General features: G+C 48.7%; 2 protein-coding genes, 1 long non-coding RNA gene and 2 pseudogenes across 3 annotated transcripts; 1 reads left to right on the forward strand and 4 right to left on the reverse strand.

Annotated features, from left to right (window-relative positions):
• Nucleotides 1-490: 490 nt before the first annotated feature.
• Nucleotides 491-2,095, forward strand: LOC120687758. Its single transcript, XM_039969783.1, has one exon. It carries the CDS (start codon nucleotides 721-723, stop codon nucleotides 1,786-1,788), a length of 1,068 nt encoding a protein of 355 aa, XP_039825717.1. The 5' UTR covers nucleotides 491-720; the 3' UTR covers nucleotides 1,789-2,095.
• A 1,516-nt stretch (nucleotides 2,096-3,611) lies between these two features.
• LOC120688750 lies at nucleotides 3,612-4,683 on the reverse strand (annotated as a pseudogene).
• Nucleotides 4,684-4,836: 153 nt separating this feature from the next.
• Nucleotides 4,837-5,882, reverse strand: LOC120688751 (annotated as a pseudogene).
• Nucleotides 5,883-10,682: 4,800 nt separating this feature from the next.
• LOC120688336 (E3 ubiquitin-protein ligase EL5-like) lies at nucleotides 10,683-11,307 on the reverse strand. The gene has a single exon (XM_039970617.1). It carries the CDS (start codon nucleotides 11,300-11,302, stop codon nucleotides 10,832-10,834), a length of 471 nt encoding a protein of 156 aa, XP_039826551.1. The 5' UTR covers nucleotides 11,303-11,307; the 3' UTR covers nucleotides 10,683-10,831.
• A 2,659-nt stretch (nucleotides 11,308-13,966) lies between these two features.
• Nucleotides 13,967-14,969, reverse strand: LOC120687299. Its single transcript, XR_005680689.1, has 2 exons — nucleotides 14,660-14,969; nucleotides 13,967-14,461 (listed from the first exon to the last, which is right to left on the reverse strand). It is a non-coding gene; the product is annotated as an uncharacterized LOC120687299 (long non-coding RNA).
• Nucleotides 14,970-17,886: the final 2,917 nt, after the last annotated feature.

The following is a 17,886-nucleotide window of genomic DNA, read 5'->3' on the forward strand; positions in this document are numbered from 1 at the left end:
TTGGCGCTGGAATCTTATCATTGTGTTCGCTTGGTTTGTCAGCCAACCAGCCAGCAGTACTGTTCTATTATATTAAGGGCCTCTTTGCGACGGCTCCGGCCAGCTCCGGCTCCCGCACTGTTCAAGTACTGTAGACCACTGTTCACTGGAGCGGAGAAGCCGGTCATTCGTGGCTCCGGCGGCTCCAACCTCCCCGCGTTGGTTGTAGCAAGGAGCCGTAGCCCCTTTTTTTCATCGCTACAGTGAGCAGTGCTTATTACTGTAGCAAGAAGTCGGAGCCCATCCGGGCGGAGCCGTCCCAAAGAGGCCCTAAATTAGCATCAGCTACCAACCAGTCGGCAGTACTATCCTCTCGTAACAAATCAGCACCAGCTGTCTGTAGGTAGGTAGCCGTTGGTCCCTCCCTGGTTCCTTCAAAAACGGCGAGCGACATTTCCCCCTGACAAATCCGCCCCTTCCTTTCTCCTAGCCGTTGCGGGGGGGGGGGGGGCACCCAACAGCGCACGCACGCTTGGCGTCCGCGCCCACACTCCAATAATTAACAGAGGGGAAACAAAGAAACTGAAACCGTTGTCGCGGCATCCTAAGCTGAGCAGTCAATCCGTCCTCCCCTTCCCCCTCCAATTCCGCAGGATCGAGCGGCCATTGCGGGTGCCAATCATCATTTCGTCGGTGAGAGTGAGTGAGTGAGTGAAGTTGGAGGGAAGGAGGTGAGGAGGAATGGGAGGACTCAGATCGAGGATCCTCAGGACCTTGCAGTCCTTCCCCAACGCCGCCACGCAGTCCAATATCCTCCTCGCGCTCCCTCCCGCTGCCGGGTCCTCTCCGGCGCCGGCGGCGTCGTGCGCCCACCTCCAAGAACCGGCGCCGCAGGAGAAGGTGCCGGCTGATGAAGCAGGGGCGGCTGCGCACGAGGTGCCCGGCGGCGGTGCCGATGACGACGGCGACAAGGAGAACGTCTCGCCGGGGGTCACCCCGCGCAAGGCCAAAAAGATGAAGCTCAGCTCGGACCACCGCGACGTGAGCGCGGCGGGTCCTGGGGAGCCCGCCGGCGCCGGCTGCTACCGCCGGCCGGACCTGGCCTCGGTGACGCTCTTCGACCCGGACCTGCTCGCGGCGTTCCGCCGCGCCGTCGACGCCTACGTGCAGGCCCTCGAGGTGGCCAATCGCCGCGATGACATCGACGATGGCGACGACGGCGACGGCGTGCCGGGCGGCGGCGAAGGAGGAGGGGGAGAGGCAGCTGGCGTCGCGGACCCCCTGGAGGCGTTCGAGCGGCGGTGCCCGCCGGGCGGCGAGCGCGCGGTGGTGCTCTACACCACGTCGCTCCGCGGCGTGCGCAAGACGTTCGAGGACTGCGCCCGCGTGCGCCGCCTGCTCGAGGGCCTCCGCGTCGCCTTCCGGGAGCGCGACGTCTCCATGCACGCGCCCTACCGGGAGGAGCTCCGGGCGCTGGTGTGCGACCATGACGGCCCCTGCGCCAGCGGCCTAGCCGCCGCCTTCCCCGTGCCTCCGCGGCTGTTCGTGGACGGGCGGTACCTCGGCTGCGCCGACGAGGTGGTGGCGCTGCACGAGCGCTCTCAGCTCCGGCCTGTGCTCCGGCGCGCGCCGCGGCGCGGCGCGGGGGACGGCCCGTGCGCTTTCTGCGGCGGCGCCTGGTTCGTGGTGTGCGGCGGGTGCAGCGGCAGTCATTGGCTCCATGACGCCACCGTCACTACCGCCGCCAGCCGGGTGCCGTGCTCCGCGTGCAATGAGAACGGCCTCGTGCCCTGCCCTCTCTGCAGCTAGCCCCAAAGCGGGATGGTATGTGCAGCGACCTGATTTGGAAGGCATTCTTTTGATTATTTTGTCATGTGTGTACTATATAATCCAATTCAAATCATGTGTAATTCTAGCTCCCTTTACCAAATTAAGCGACAAAATTAGTGGATCCCAATTCCGGTGGTTGCTCTTGCTACCGGAGTTTTGAAGGGGTAAATTTTGCAGAGCAAGCTGTGCATTGTCCTCTGTCCATCCACCAAATTGAACAGTCCATCTATTTAGTCCGAGTTGGCAACTGATACTGTCGAAACATGAGGTTCGTTGCTGCCCTGAATTCACCCGCTGTCGAAACATGAGGTTCTGTTGCTGCCCTGAATTCATCCGCTAATGCTATTGCACAAATGTGTTCGTCTTTCTTCGGGCAAATCTTGACAGTGATACTGTAACATTGTACTACACAGTTTAGTTTCATTTTTGTCCAATGACTGGTGAGTGATGACAACGCCTCAACTTGAGTAAATCTGTAGCACCATTACCTAAGAGGTGCTTGGCACCTGAACACCTGAACCTGAAAAGGTGCTCCAATCTCGGCTAGACAGATCAAGTGCAAGCAACACAGTTGGTCGAAGCTCAGGCCAGTTCTGTGTCAACTAGCCTGGCAAAGTTGAAAGTTTTTTTTGGAGTAAACTGCACACGGCTGGTCGTCGAACTTGGCTTGTAGTATTATCCAGATTTCTAAACTTCCAAAATGCATATTTAGATTCATAAATTTACTAATTGTGTCACGTGAAATCCAAATTACTATTTTTAAATTATAAAGCTGAAGCACTTATGCTAATGTGAAATTTACATGTGGGTCCAAATTTTATTTTTTAATTTTTCCGCTCAACTCTTATAGTTTCAAAATTTTATTTCAAAACTTTTCTTTAATGTTTCCCACAAAATTTGTTCTTTTTTTTCTACTTTTTTTTACAAATTTTGCCATATGATTTTCGTTGGCAAAATTTTTATACAGACTTTTGTATTTGAACATATTCATTCGTACAATTAAATTTTGTTATAATTTTTTGTGTGTATATAACTTTGTATTCAAACAAATTATATAACTTTTGATTTGGCTTAAGCAACTATGATTTGGACCAAACATGATACTATTAGCAAGTTTAAGAATCTGAATGTGTATTTTGAAAATTTGAGGGTCTGGATAGATGACACGTCGAGCCAAATTTATGGTCCGGCCGTGTATTTAATTTTTTTTAAAAAGAAGCAAATTGAAAGTGTGCGTTCATAATTAAAAAAAGAAATATAATAGTTGCCTGCTAAATTGAGCACAATTGTGCCCTTAAAAACATAATAAACGATTTGTTGAAAAAATTATTATAAACGCCTTGAAATTTTTTTGCTCTGCGTATTTGTAGTTTTGTTTCTCCCAAAATTTGAGAACCCGGAAGCCTTCGTACATAAACACCTCCAAACAAAATTTGCATTGCGAATGTGCCACAATGCAAGCAAATCAAGAACGAGCAATGTATGTTGATCGAAGGAACACGCTGATTACACCGCGGCCATGATTGCTTCGGGTGTCATTGTCGCACACTCCGGGTCGAGATGCTCAAGACAAACAGAAAGACACAGCAAAATTCATCTCAAAGGATGTCAACGATGCTACTTACTGAATCATAACGTTCACACACAGTACATAAGCCATAGAGGATCTGTTAGTACTAAGCACTTGAACACATGTATCTGAAATTACAACATCAGCAGCTTCATCGATCTGAAATTTAACTGCAGGAGTGCCACAGATCTTGTAGAAGTTATCTTATCCTTGTATCCAAAGAATTCAGAAGTCACACACACTGCAGCTTTCGTTTCTTCGCACAAGCCGCACGAACCATGAGCATCTTCTTCCCGGGCAATGCCGATGCCAACTCATCTTTCCTTGGAAGATTCAACTCGTCGACCTTGGCAAACCACATGTGCTCGAGCGCGGCTTTCGCAGTGAGCCGCTTGTCGGGGTTGCAGGTGAGGAGGCCGTTGAGGACCTCGAATCCTTCCTTGGACAAGGTCGCCTCAGGGAACAGCTCGCGCAGATAGTTGTTCTGATGCACGTCCAGCTCCGGCAGCAAGTTGGTGGCGAACGGCGTGGAGGAGAAACCCGGATGTCTTGTCGTCTGGCACGCCGAGCACGTCGAAGATGGCGCAGAGCTGCCCGTCCTCGTAGCAGCCCTGGAACAGCGGCCTCCCGCTGATGATCTCCGCCATGACGCATCCCAGGGACCAGGCGTCGACCGCCGCGCCGTAGACGGGCATGTCCAGCAGCATCTCGGGCGCCTTGTAGAAGAGCGTGCCCGCCTGCTCATACGGCGGCGCGTCGGACGTGGACATGGCGAGCCCGAAGTCGCAGATCTTGACGGCGCTGTGATCGCCGACGACGAGGATGTTCTGGGGCTTAATATCCCGGTGGATGATGCCGCTGTCGTGCATCTTGTTGGCGGCCGTCAGCAGCTGCCACATGACGGTTCGCACCGCGCCCTCCGGGAGCTTCGGGTCGCGGCGGCGCCGGTTGAGGTAGTCGTGGAGGCTCGGCCCGTCGACGCATTCCATGACGAGGCAGAGGCGCGGCGTGCCCGGGTCGCGGACGACGCCGTGGAAGCCGACGATGAACGGGCTGTCTCCGCACGCCTCGTGGATGCCCGCCTCGCGCATCGGGTCCTCCGCGAGGCCGCCGTCGGCGTCGGCCAAGGTGAGGCGTTTGATGGCGACGGCCTGGCCCGTGACGCGGTGGCGCGCCTTGACGACAGCGCCGAAGTTGCCCTCGCCGAGGCGGGACAGCTCCTCGTAGTGTTCGGTGCTGCCCACGGAGAAGCGCCTCCTCTTGCGGCTCGCTCCTGCGGCGGCGGCGGCTTCGGGGCGCTTCATCTCTCGATCGGCTGCGGGATCGTGGGAACTTGGAAAGAAGGGAGATGAGAGGCGGGGGTGCTGGGGCACGGCGTTGCCCAGCCCAGCTATTTATGCACGTTGGGAGGCGGCGGTGTGGTCGGAATGCTGCTATCGGAACTCGGAAGACAGCAACAAACTCTGGTCGGATTCTTCTTGTGCCGCCATGACAACAACAAACCAGTGGCGAATCATCCGGAAGCGGTTCAGAGACTCTGCGTCAAACTGAAGCAGTCTACAAAAATTCAACAAGCAAGCCGATTCGTACTCGGTTCTTGTGAGGCGCTTGATGCCTACGCTAGGGGACGGCCACCGCCGTCTAACGAGGCTGGCACTGCGGCAGCGGCCACAGCCCGCCCCGGCAGAGCGGGCACGTCCGGCGCGCCCGGAGCCAGCCGTCGACACCGCACTCCGCGTGGAAGAAGTGCCCGCGGCGTTGCCCCCGGCGTACTCCGACAGGCAGATGGCGCAGCGGTCCGCGGCCTTTCCCTCCGGCGCAGGCAGCGCGCCCGCCGCCCGCTTGTACGTGGTGACCGTGGCGGCCCCGAGCGCGCGCTCGACGTCGCCGTCGTGCACCGCAGCGCCGCACCCCGCGACGCCCCAGGCGGCGGCGACTATGACCTCGACGATAAGCGCCGCGACGAGGGCCACCGCGGCGATCTGGAGCGCGAGTGCGGCGCCGGCGCTGATGCCTATATCTTTCTCGGCTCGCTGCGTTCCTCCTGCCTGACGGTGCTTGACGAGACGCTCAAGGTCACAGCAACAACGCAACGTGCTATATAAACAGAGCTCCAACTCCAACGTACATAGGAAGAAATTAAATGCGGATAGTTGCAAGCCTTCTGCGCTTTCTGGAAAGAAAAACTAAGAAAAGAGACGCGCGTTAGGTGGAGCTGTTCGTAGAATTCTAAATTCTTGTTTGGAGGATTTCTTGCTTTCTCAAAACGTGCATGAATGGAAGGTGCATTTGCGTTGTTTAGTTTCGCTTCCTCCTTTTTTTTTATTCCATGGATTTGGGTCGAAAACATTGCAGAGCCGGCAACCTAACCGAAGAAACCAGCAGGCAGCAGCACTGCAACTGCTCGGGAGGGAGAACCTTGGCGGTTGGTTCTGAACTTCTCTGCGTTGCGTGGGCTTGAGCTCTAGCACTATTCTTTTAGGGTTACGCCGGCCCGCGTCATGTCCGCGACCACGTTCCCCACGTTAGCTCATCTGCTCGCCGGAGGAGCTCCATCCAAGTCTTATCTTAATCTTTTCAGGCCACAGCCGGCGGCGCCCGCCAAATGATGAGGCACTAGCACTAATGGACGCTTCAGGTCTTAGCTAATACAAGTCTCACTACGGGAAACGCCTGATTGCCGTGTGCCAAAGACTTTGCCGTGTGCCATATGTCGGGCACACGGCAAACGGTGCCCGACAAACGCCGCCTTTGCCGTGTGTCGAAGGTGCAGCGCACGGCAAAGATTTGGGCACACGGCAAAGCTAGGCTTTGCCGTGTGCCGGGACGACTGACACACGGTAAACAAAAGACACACGGCAAATGTTACATTTTTGTCGTGTGCTACATCAAAAACACACGGCAAAGTGTTGGCACACGGCAAAACATTCTCCAAAAATCTTGATTCTGCCATTGCAACTTTTATGGGTAACTTGATATTTTATGTGGGACTCTAAATTATATTTTGGTAGTTTTTCTTGATCTTTTGCTATATTTAAATTTTTTATTTCAAGAAATGAAATTTCCTAGAATAAGTGAAGTTTGAATTGCAATACTTTTACATGGAGTAATAATGAAACAAAAAAAAATATTCACATCATGAGATCTCATGTGAGACCATATCCAAAAAATGAATGGAAAATTTGAAGTTCTTGATCATGAACCATTCCCTCGAGCATGTGGCCCGACAGTTTTAAATTTCTATAAAAAGCAAATGAAGTCTGAAAAATGTGAAATTTGTAATGATATCATGATTTCATACATGGACGCTATGGTAAAAATTTGAAAAAGTTTCACACAAGTTATCACCTGTTCTCCTTATAAATCGAAGCACCTCCATAAAGGATCTATATAGTTGAATATGAGCCGTTGAGATTTGAAGCGAAAGTGATGGTCAATTTGGCTGTTGACTTGGAAACATTTTATGCATGCAATACATATCTTACAATCATCCATGCCAAAGTTTGGCTATTTTTCGATTTTCTTTGATAATTTTAAATTTTTTTGCAATTAAACAATATCATGGGAAACACATTGAACTTTAGCTAATTTTGCATAAAATAATGATTTTTCCAATCTAATAATGAAACAGAAAATGTTGAGTTAGATTTTCAAGATATTTAAAGTGTATTCAGTAAATTTTAGTTTAACTTGAGATGGTTTAGTTAAAAATGGCAGCATAAAATAATGAATCTTTGCCGTGTGCCAGACCCTAGGGCACACGGCAAAGTCTTTGCCGTGTGTTTAATGTGGGGCACACGGCAAACTTATCCGGCCCAACAAACACCCCAGCCCGGCCCAACACACACGCCCCTCCCCCCACCATAAAACCCTACCCCTCGACCCCCTACTCCTGCTGCCGCCCTCCCCCACCCTCCATCCTCTCCTCCTCTCCTCTCCACCGCTGCCACCGCCACCCCTCCCTTCTCTCCGACGGCGCCGCCACCCTGACCGCTCCGGCCGGATCCAGATCCGGCGCGCACGGAGTGGCTACTCCGGCCTTCGGCGCGCAACCCCTCCCTCTCCTCTCCCGCCGTGGACAGAGCGGGAGGACGGGCGCCCAGCCGGCCTCCTCCAGCCGGCTCGCCGCGAGGCGCCTCCCTCTCCTCTCCCGGCGCGACGGTGGCGGCCTCTGGTCCTCCTTCTCCGATGGCAGTGGCGGCTTCCCCTGCTCCTCCTCCTCCTCCGGCGCGCGGTCCCCTACCTCTCCTCTCCCACCGCCGGATCCACGGCCCCGGACCCTCCTTCCCCGGTGGAGGCCACACCGTCACCGGGAGGCATGGCGGCGTGGCCGGATCCGGCCACCATGCGTCGGCCGCCCCCTCCCCTCCTTCCCCGGCGGGAGGCCGCACTAGGGGATGGCGACGACCTCTTCCTACGGTGCTCGACATCGATGGTGGAGGGGGAGATGGCTCCAGCGGCGGCGGCGGCAGCTTCCGGTGGTGGCGGCCTGGTGGCATGCGGCGGCAGGTAGGGCAGCAGCGGGCAGTTGGTGGTGGCGGCCTTAGCGGCGTGGTGGTGGCAGCGACGGCGGGGCGGATTTTTTTTATTTCTATTCCATTTTTTTGCCGAGTGTCAAAAGTGCACACGGCAAAGCCTTTGCCGTGTGCCCGACAAGTTGAACACGGCAAAGGTCGTCTTTGCCAACGCCGGTTCGCCGTGTGCCCTTTGCCGTGTGTATTTGAGCCTTTGCCGTGTGCTTCTGGCACACGGCAAACACGCTGGTTCCCATAGTGTCTTGAGCTCTGTTTCGCTCTGCCAATCTGTCACCAAGCGTAGCTTTCTCTTGGCCGATCTGCTTGCATCGCGGAGCTTTGAAGGGTTGGTATCTGCAGCTGTCAATTTCATTCTCTGTCAATTCGCCTAAATGGTTTAGGGCAGCTGCAACATGCTTCAAGAGTGATCTTTATAGCTCTATAAAGACCGGCTCAACATTATGGAAGGAGGCAGTAAGGAGGAAATCTCTTACAGCTACCCATAGCTATAAAGACCACTTATAAGAAATAAAAAATATTAAACTCTCTCATCTCATCCACCATATCCATTTTCTTCCATCTCATTTATGCTCCTACCACCGGCTTGCGTGGGTGTTTTTTATTTGTGAGTGTGCCCTTCATCCATGGCAGGAGCGGATATGGCCATAGAGCAACTAGGGCCGTAGTTCTAGGCGTGGCCCAAATAACCTCTCGTGCCTCTCTTTTTATCCCATGCTTCAGTAACTAATTCTGTGAGGATGGCCCATGCTATCAGTCCGCCGCCGGCCCAAACTATATCTCGGGCTCACAGCCCAGCAAGCGCTCGCCCCTCCCTCTCTGCCCGACGGACGAGCTGGCCGCCCCTCCCGGCTCTCGCCTCAACTCGCTGCGCGCGCTTGAACCCTAGGCGGAGCGGCTGGGGCTGGCGGCGCATCAGCACCGGCGACCTTGCACGAGGGCGGTAGCCGGCGGACCGCATTCATCTCTCCTCTCTATCTCTCTATCTATTAAACTCTATCTCTTAGTCTTAGCTCCCTAGTCCCTTCACAGACTGGAGGGCGGCGGTACCTCCACGCCTGGAGGCCGGTTCGGTCAGGAGGCGGCTCCTGCAGGCTGCAGCCATAGCGCGGTCCCCGGAGGCTCATCGGCCTCTTGCAAGGCTGCCAGCACAATAGGAGGAGCACATGATCAGTTTACTCAGTTTGGATTCCCCATCCTATCCGGCGAGGCAATCTTTTTTTTTTGCTCGAATCAAACAGATTAGCTTATTAAATTATTTATGCATTATTTGTAGATTAGAATTACTCAATGATGAGGCCCAGAACATTGAATTCATTTTTATTGAGCATGTAGTACAATTTGACTTGGAATTGAGGATATACTTAGATCATGTAATTTAAGTACTTTAAGACTATCGCTATTGTAGTTTTCGCAAGATTTTAAATCACTGGCTAAGGCGTTTAGCAGTAGGGGTGCTGCTATAGCATTTAGCGGGCTATAGCCGGCATTTAGTGAGCTATAGCCGGCTTTAGTGGGTAAATGTCGCGGCAGCTTTTTCTAGCAGCTATAGCCGTCTACAACGGAAGTTATAGCCTGCTATTTAAAATCTTAAGTTTTTGATATGTGCACTAGTTCAAGTGTTTTTAGTGTTTTGATTAGTGGCCCTAGGCGTGAATTTCTGCCAGCTCCGCCACTGATCTATGGTCTATTCTAAACACAACATTGTAGTAATAGTATTAGGTTATGGTCTATTGGCATGAGAGCCCACTTTAAGAACTCGTTGGACAATAAACATTGCCCTCGCGCCTAGTACATATTGGCAACTTCAACTACTGTATAACCTGAGTAAAATATCCGTTAAAAAAACCTGGGTAAAATTTGCTACCTGTTGCTATCAAAACCTAATACAGGGCTTCTCAGGACTCCTGCCGGCACGAAGCATGTCACACTGGGATACGCCATGGGATTAGTCAGACCGGAAAACATCGACTGTAGCTTTCAAGGAATCGTAAGCAAACTGTAAGTAGAAATTAGAGGTGGTCACGTCCACACGCAAACTACCAGACAATGTGTTCAAAACAGATTAGTCATTGTTTAGGAACAACTAGTCTAATCTGACCCGCTAACACCACCTAGTAGTCACCTAGTACACAGACCAAAAAATGGTTGATGTTTTACCCCCTGTGTACTGCTGACAAATTCACGAGATAAGTTGTTAAGATTAGTCGTCGTCCTCATGAAAAAAATTGATTAGCCATTTTTCACGCTATTTGCCCATTGCCTGATTGCCATAATGATAAAAGAAAGGTCGCAGATTGTTCTCCCCCCCCCCCCCTATTTTTTTTTCACAAACTCAGGCCTCACATCAGCAAACTGTGTTCTTGTGGCATCCAAGGAATCGAGAGAGAGAAAAAAAACTGAACTAACATTTTCCACTTTACACCCCAAATAGGAACGCATGCCCAAGCCCAACGCATTAGTCATTGTTTAAAGATGAAAACTCGGTCTAATACCTTGACATCACGTCATCCTGTAGTCAACTCTTACTAGTAAAATTTTCAGGAGTGATCACGATACCAGTTTTTTTTAAAATAACCTCACATTGCGCGGTCAAAAGTTAACAGGAATTCTATAATCGATATAGGTAGTTTCTGCATAACAAAATGCCCATTGATCACTGCCATAGTCCAATACTACTACTAGAATCGCCAACATCGAAAAGAACACCAACAGAAATTTTAGCAGCAACAAGGCTTGCATGCTCTTTTTAACGAAAAGGCTTACATAGATTCTTGTTTTAACGGAAAGTCGTACATATAATTTTTTAGGGAAAATGCTCACATACAAAATTTCGAACTTCGAAGTACGCCAGTTCACTGTCTCCGTCTCCGCTGCAGAAATCCTACCAGCCGATCAAAATTCACCCACTACTACAGTACTACCAGCCCACCGTGGCGCCGCCCGCTCGCGGCGGCATCGGCGGGCACTCCGGGCGCGGCGGCCTCGGCAGCGGCCGCAGCTCGGCTCGACAGTACGGGCACGTCCCGCGCCTCCGGAGCCACCAGTCGATGCCGCACTCCGCGTGGAAGAAGTGCCCGCACGCCGGCAGCACCCGCACCAGCTCGTCGCCCCCGGCGTACTCCGACAGGCAGAGGGCGCAGGACGGCGGCGCCTCCTCCTCCCCCGACGCCGACGCCCTCCTGCCCTTAAGGGCCGCCCTCGCCTTGTCGTACGTCACGAGCGTGTCGGTCCCGAGCGCGCGCTCGACGTCGTGCACCGCGGCGGCGCGCCCCGAGCCGGCCGCAGGGTCGCGGCAGGCGCCTGAGGAGGCCACGACGATGGCGACGATGAGCACCACCAGGCCGGCCACCACGGCGATCTCCAGCGCGAAGGCCGCATCGGGGGTCATGTCGCTTCCTGCTAGCTGGGCGGTGGGCGGTGCCACGTCTTGCTTACATATATACAGGTTAAGCTCATTGACAAGTCACAAGTGTTTATTTTAGCCTCAGAGAGAGACAGAGACAGAGAGGTCAAAGGTTAGTTGTTGGTACTTGGTAGTAGAAAGTTTCAGAGGATTTCCTGGTTCTTCATTGCTGCCAGTGCCATGCCTTGAGGTAGTAGGTGAACAATCATCTTGTAACAAACTTTTTGGGGGGCATCGCGAGAAGAAAGGGCCTCTTGTTTGGACTCCTTTTTTTTTCAGGGTTTTAAGGTTTCTGAACGCGTGCTCGTTTTCCTGATCAGTTGACCCCTCAAGAATAAACAGGCCTGACAGGATGACACCAAGGCGCGAAGCCCCAAACGGCATACCAGCGGGTTTGGCCGGTAGCAGCCCCCAGTTTATGTGTGCGAGGTTTGTCAGGTAGCATGTGAATTAGAGGCTCTTTTTAAGTCTCCACGTAAAGCCACCTAGAACCTTACGTGGACATTCTATAAAAATAAAAAAATTCTAAGAATTTTTATGGAAATCAGAAACATTTAACCATCATTTCGACAACTCTTTATAAAATCTATTGGATCTCTTATCTTTCATAATAAACTACCACCTCTGCTATTATAAAAATAGACCAAAGTAACCACCTACACATGTATCTAAATTACCCACATCTACCAATATAAGAAAATCTAAAGTAACGCCCTATACATGTATCTAAATTACTCACTTCTGCTATTATAAAAAACTAAAGTAACTGTGTAATCTTTGTGTAAATTATCCACGTATGTCATTATAAAATAATGCAAACCAACACCTAATTTCTATATAAATTATCCAATTATATCATTATTAAAAATTAAAGTAACCCCTAAATCTGAATCTAAATATATCATTATAATAAAATATTAAAGTGAAATATAAATTCTAAATATTATTTCTATCATTATTAATTTATTATTTTTATTTATATTTATATAAAGATACTACTCATTATCTATGTCAACATATATTTATGTATGATGGAAGAGATAAGAATATCAATTTATAAATAAATGGTTCAATTAAATATATACCAAACGCACATGGAGATGTGATGCAAAACAAAATCTATTACAATTAGATAATGATAAATATGTATTTTGGAGTATATGTTAGAATTTTTAATAGATGAAAAAGGGTGTGAGATACTTCCTCCGTCCACAAAAGAATGCAATTCTCGCTTTTCGAGGAGTCAAATAGTTTAAACTTTAACTAAATTTATAGAAAAAAGTAAAATTGTTCATAATACAAAATAAGTACCATTAGATTAGTTATAGATTATACTTTCATAGTAAATTTATTTGGAGATATAAATACTGATACTATTTAATATAAATTTGGTCAAATTTAAACTAGTTTGACCGGCACGAATCCCATAATTGCATTCTTTTGTAGACGGAAGAAGGATAATTAATAATTATTAGCTATAACTCTTATTTTTATATTAATTCTAATTAGCATATGCAGAGGCACGAGTTGATAGGCAACTTTTTCTTAATTAAAAAAGAAAAATGCAGCGGCGACTCGGTGGCTACGGCGGACGCCACACGCCAGACCGCGACATGTGCTGACGCGATCGCCGGCCGGTTCCGAGTTGCCTTCGTCGCTTCGTCGGGAGCTTGATTGCTTGGGTAATTGCACTTCGGAATAAACAGAGGGCGACGTGCAGTCGGCGACGAGTAGTACGGAGTAGTGTTTTGTTCCTATGAAGTTTTCAAAATTCTCTGGCTACCAATCATGCCTATATCTTTCTCGGCTCGCCGCGTTCCTCCTGCCTGACGGTGCTTGACGAGACGCTCAAGGTCACAGCAACAACGCAACGTGCTATATAAACAGAGCTCCAACTCCAACGTACATAGGAAGAAATTAAATGCGGATAGTTGCAAGCCTTCTGCGCTTTCTGGAAAGAAAAACTAAGAAAAGAGACGCGCGTTAGGTGGAGCTGTTCGTAGATTTTTGAATTCTTGTTTGGATGATTTCTTGCTTTCTCAAAACGTGCATGATTGGAATGTGCATCATTTGCATTGTTTAGTTTCGCTTCCTCCTTCTTTTTTTTTTTTGATTCCATGGATTTAGCTCGAAAACATTGCAGTGCCGGCAACCTAACCGAAGAAACCAGCAGGCAGCAGCACTGCAACTGCTCGGGAGGAAGGAGAACCTTGGCGGTTGGTTCTGAACTTCTCTGCGTTGCGTTGCGTGGGCTTGAGCTCTCTATTCTTTCAGGGTTACACCGCGTCATGCCCGCGACCACGTTCCCCACGTTAGCTGATCTGCTCGCCGGAGGAGCACCATCCAAGTCTTATCTTAATCTTTTCAGGCCACAGCCGGCGGCGCCCGCCAAATGATGAGGCACTAGCACTAATGGACGCTTCAGGTCTTAAGCTAATATAGGTGTATGCCCGCTTTGCTACGGGTTCCAAGAAAATTTTTCATAACAATGCACAAAGTATAGAAAACATGGTGTTATTAATGGCATATTAGCTGCATGTAGGATACACCAGCATGTGAGGATACATCACATACAAGGTGCAATGTGATTGATTTTTATTTGAAAAACACAGCAAACAAAATAAATTTTCCGTGCTGAATTCTCCACACTGAACTATGACAAGCAAATAACATTTCTAGAAAAGAGTTAAACACGTACAATCAATGCAGGATATGTATAGCGCAGTTGAGAATATAGCCAACTCCATGTACATATATAATATTCATCAAATAAATGATTGCTCCAATTGGCCTTCCTAAATTTCAACGGTCTTAAGGATAACGTGGCTTCTGTGAGGTCGCCCCCACAAATTACAGCATCAGTCCTAAGTGCAAAAAACACATGGCCCGGGTCTCAAGCTTATGGGCCGACCTTCCGAATATACAAACCGTAACTCTTATACACAATGCCATCTGACTTTATCTTTGCATGGGCCCCAGCTTAAGAACGATCCGATCACATACACCATTGCTATTGAATCTTTACGCAGAGTGTTGCAGCGTAATTTCATCTTCATGCACTTATTCTTTCTGCTCATGACGGCCAAACTTCAGCCTCTGCATGACAACTCAAATTCAATGCCCCTAACAGGGATGCTAATGATCCTGTTTCCAATCAATGAAAATCATTCAGGTGAGAACTCTGCCAGCCATGAGAAAATTAATTAAGGCCGCAAAAGAAAAACAATGGGTTCTCGACAGCTGCAGCCTGCAGCTAAGACATATGCAATAATTACAGTGCTTGTGAAAAATTGAGAATGCATGGTAGAAGGCAAAATTATGCAGGAACGGTGTTGCACTTACGATTCATCTGCACTCTCAGCAGAGCTGGAATAAGGGGGCAGTTGAGTTTGATCTTCTGAATTGTTATAGTTACCACTTGATTGGGTATTCTCATGATTGTCTTCCAATCTATCAGAAGCTTTCTGGTAGATTAATGAAACAATCTATAAAACAAGCAGTTCACTGCAGATAACTATTATGAGCTGAATGTATTTGTAATTTTGTATTTAGAGTGTATATAAATTGTTGTTCTTGTAGGAGAGAATAATTGTCTTGTATTCCTCCAAACTCTAGAAGGGTGGGATATATGGTTTCTATACATGGGCTCACATATACACCAACACCCCCCGCAGTCTGAACAACAGGCACAGCGGTGTTCAAGACTGGACACGAAGAGAGTACAAAGCGAGTGCAAAGGGCAAATACCCCCCCCCCCCCCCCCCCCCCCCCCCGCGCAGCCACAACTAGCCACCTGCTACGTTGAGGCTGGAGCAAAACTCTGAGAAGGTCGAGGAGGGTAGTCCCTTGGTGAAGATGTCGGCAAACTGGGAGGTGGTCGGGACATGGAGTACCCGAACATCGCCGATGGCGACCCTGCCTTTTAGACTAACTAATGCACCTGCTTATTTCATGAACCTCATGAACAAGGTGTTTATGGACGAGTTAGATAAGTTTGTCGTAGTCTTTATCGACGACATACTTATTTACTCCAAGAGTGTCCAGGAACATGAGCAACATCTAAGGGTAGTTTTGGAAAAGTTGAGAGCAAACAAACTCTATGCAAAATTCAGCAATTGTGAATTTTGGCTAGAGAAAGTGGCTTTTCTTGGACATATTCTGACCGCAGAAGGAGTAGCAGTCGACCCTGAGAAAGTTGAAGCGGTTTCCAATTGGCAGCAACCAACTAATGTTGGTGAAATCAGAAGCTTTCTCGGATTAGCTGGGTATTATCGAAGATTCATCGAAGGATTTTTCAAGATAGCCCGGCCCATGACAGAGCTGCTCAAGAAGGATAAGAAATTCTACTGGACAGAGTCATGTGAAAGAAGTTTTCAAGAATTGAAGAGAAGATTGACAACTGCCCCAGTACTAACCGTACCGGATATTCATCGGGATTTATTTATCTATTGTGATGCATCCCGACAAGGATTAGGGTGTGTCCTCATGCAAGATGGGAAAGTTGTTGCATATGCTTCCCGCCAACTCAGGCCTCATGAGCAGAATTACCCAACACATGATCTGGAGTTTGCAGCCGTAGTGCATACCCTCAAGATTTGGAGGCATTATTTGATTGGAAATAAGTGCGAGATCTATACCGACTATAAGAGCTTGAAGTATATTTTCACCCAGCTAGATTTGAACTTACGGCAAAGAAGGTGGTTAGAACTGGTTAAGGATTATAATGTAGAAATCCATTACCACCCTGGTAAAGCTAATGTGGTAGCTGACGCCTTAAGCCGGAAATCTTATGGACCCAAGGATGCCCATCTGCAGGAAGAGATGGCACGATTGAATGTGCACATTGCCCCCCGAGGTTCCATTCGCAAGATGAGCATTCGACCTCCTCTGGAAGATAAAATCAGGAAAGCACAAAGTTCAGACAAAGGCTTGAGGGAAAATCCGAACACAGACTGGAGAAAATAAGGCACTTGATTTTAGAGTGGATAACGAGGGAACTTTATGGTATAAAAATAGGATTTGTGTGCCCCAGGAAGGAGATTCCTGGCAGATAATTATGGATGAAGCCCATAACTCGGCCTACTCCATCCACCCAGGATCCACCAAGATGTATATGGATTTAAAACAAAAATATTGGTGGAAAGGAATGAAGGCGGATATTGCACGATTTGTCGCCCATTGTGATACGTGCCAAAGGATCAATGCCGAACATCAAAAGCCAGCAGGATTGTTGCAACCCCTACCCATCCCGGTTTGGAAATGGGATGAGATAGGAATGGACTTTGTGCTGGGTTTGTCCAGAACACAGAAAGGACATGATTCCATATGGGTAATAGTGGACCGACTCACTAAAGCGGCTCATTTCATACTCGTACGGACCAATTACGGTGGAGAAAAGCTAGCCAAGCTTTATGTGGAAAATATAGTAAAGTTACATGGTATGCCTAGCAGAATCGTTTCAGATAGAGGGACTCAATTCACCTCTAGGTTTTGGAAAAGCTTGCATAAGGCCATGGGCACCAAATTGGACTTCAGCTCCGTCTACCACCCACAAACGGATGGTCAAACAGAAAGGGTAAATTAGATCATGGAAGATATGTTGAGAGCATGCGTCCTTACCTATGGCAAAGATTGGGAGCAGAGTCTACCCTATGCGGAATTTTCATACAACAACGGTTATCAGGCAAGCTTGGGAATGTCACCGTTCGAGGCTCTTTGTGGAAGAAAATGCAGAACTCCCCTGATGTGGTCAGAAGTTGGAGAACGTGCCCTAGTTGGACCCGCACTCATAAAAGAAGCCGAAGAAAGAGTGGCCGAGATTAGAGAAAAGCTGAAGGCCGCCCAGTCCCGACAGAAGAGCTACGCGGACAAGAAGAGACGAGAAATAAACTTCAACCCGGGAGAGTTTGTCTACCTTAAGGTTTCACCTATTCGGGGAACCCGGAGATTTCAAGTACAAGAAAAATTGGCCCCTCGGTACATTGGACCGTACCAAGTTCTGAAGAAAGTCGGAGCCGTAACATACCATCTGGAGCTACCAGAAGAAATGTCAGATATACACCCAGTGTTTCATGTCTCACAACTTAGAAGGTGTTTGAGGATACCCGAGACAGAACACGTGCCAATAGAAGCGATAGATTTGCAGCCAGACCTGCGGTACCAGGAAATACATGTCAAGATTTTGGACACCGTCACCAGGAGAACAAGAAACTCCAAAGTACGGATTTGCAGCTGTGACACCTCCGGTGTCAGTTTAACCAAAGCCAGTCAATTAACATAATTTCACACACAAATAAGCTAAGAAAACTTAAATAAGAACCCTATGTCTAGTTTTTGCAAACTTGTGTGTAGATGTATGCATGCATGTGTTTGAGTGCAATGTGTTTGAAAAACAATATTTGGTACACTTTTAAACTTGACTTGACATGTGTGGTAATAAGACACTAAAATACATATTTCCTAATGACCTATAAACTTTCTATGCAAATCAAATTTAAACTGGAAAAACCATCAGTTGAAATGATTATTGGAACCATTCCTTGATTTGTGAAGAGCTACTAATTCAAACA

Source organism: Panicum virgatum, chromosome 9N (assembly GCF_016808335.1).
Source record: "Panicum virgatum strain AP13 chromosome 9N, P.virgatum_v5, whole genome shotgun sequence".
NCBI lineage: Eukaryota > Viridiplantae > Streptophyta > Magnoliopsida > Poales > Poaceae > Panicum > Panicum virgatum.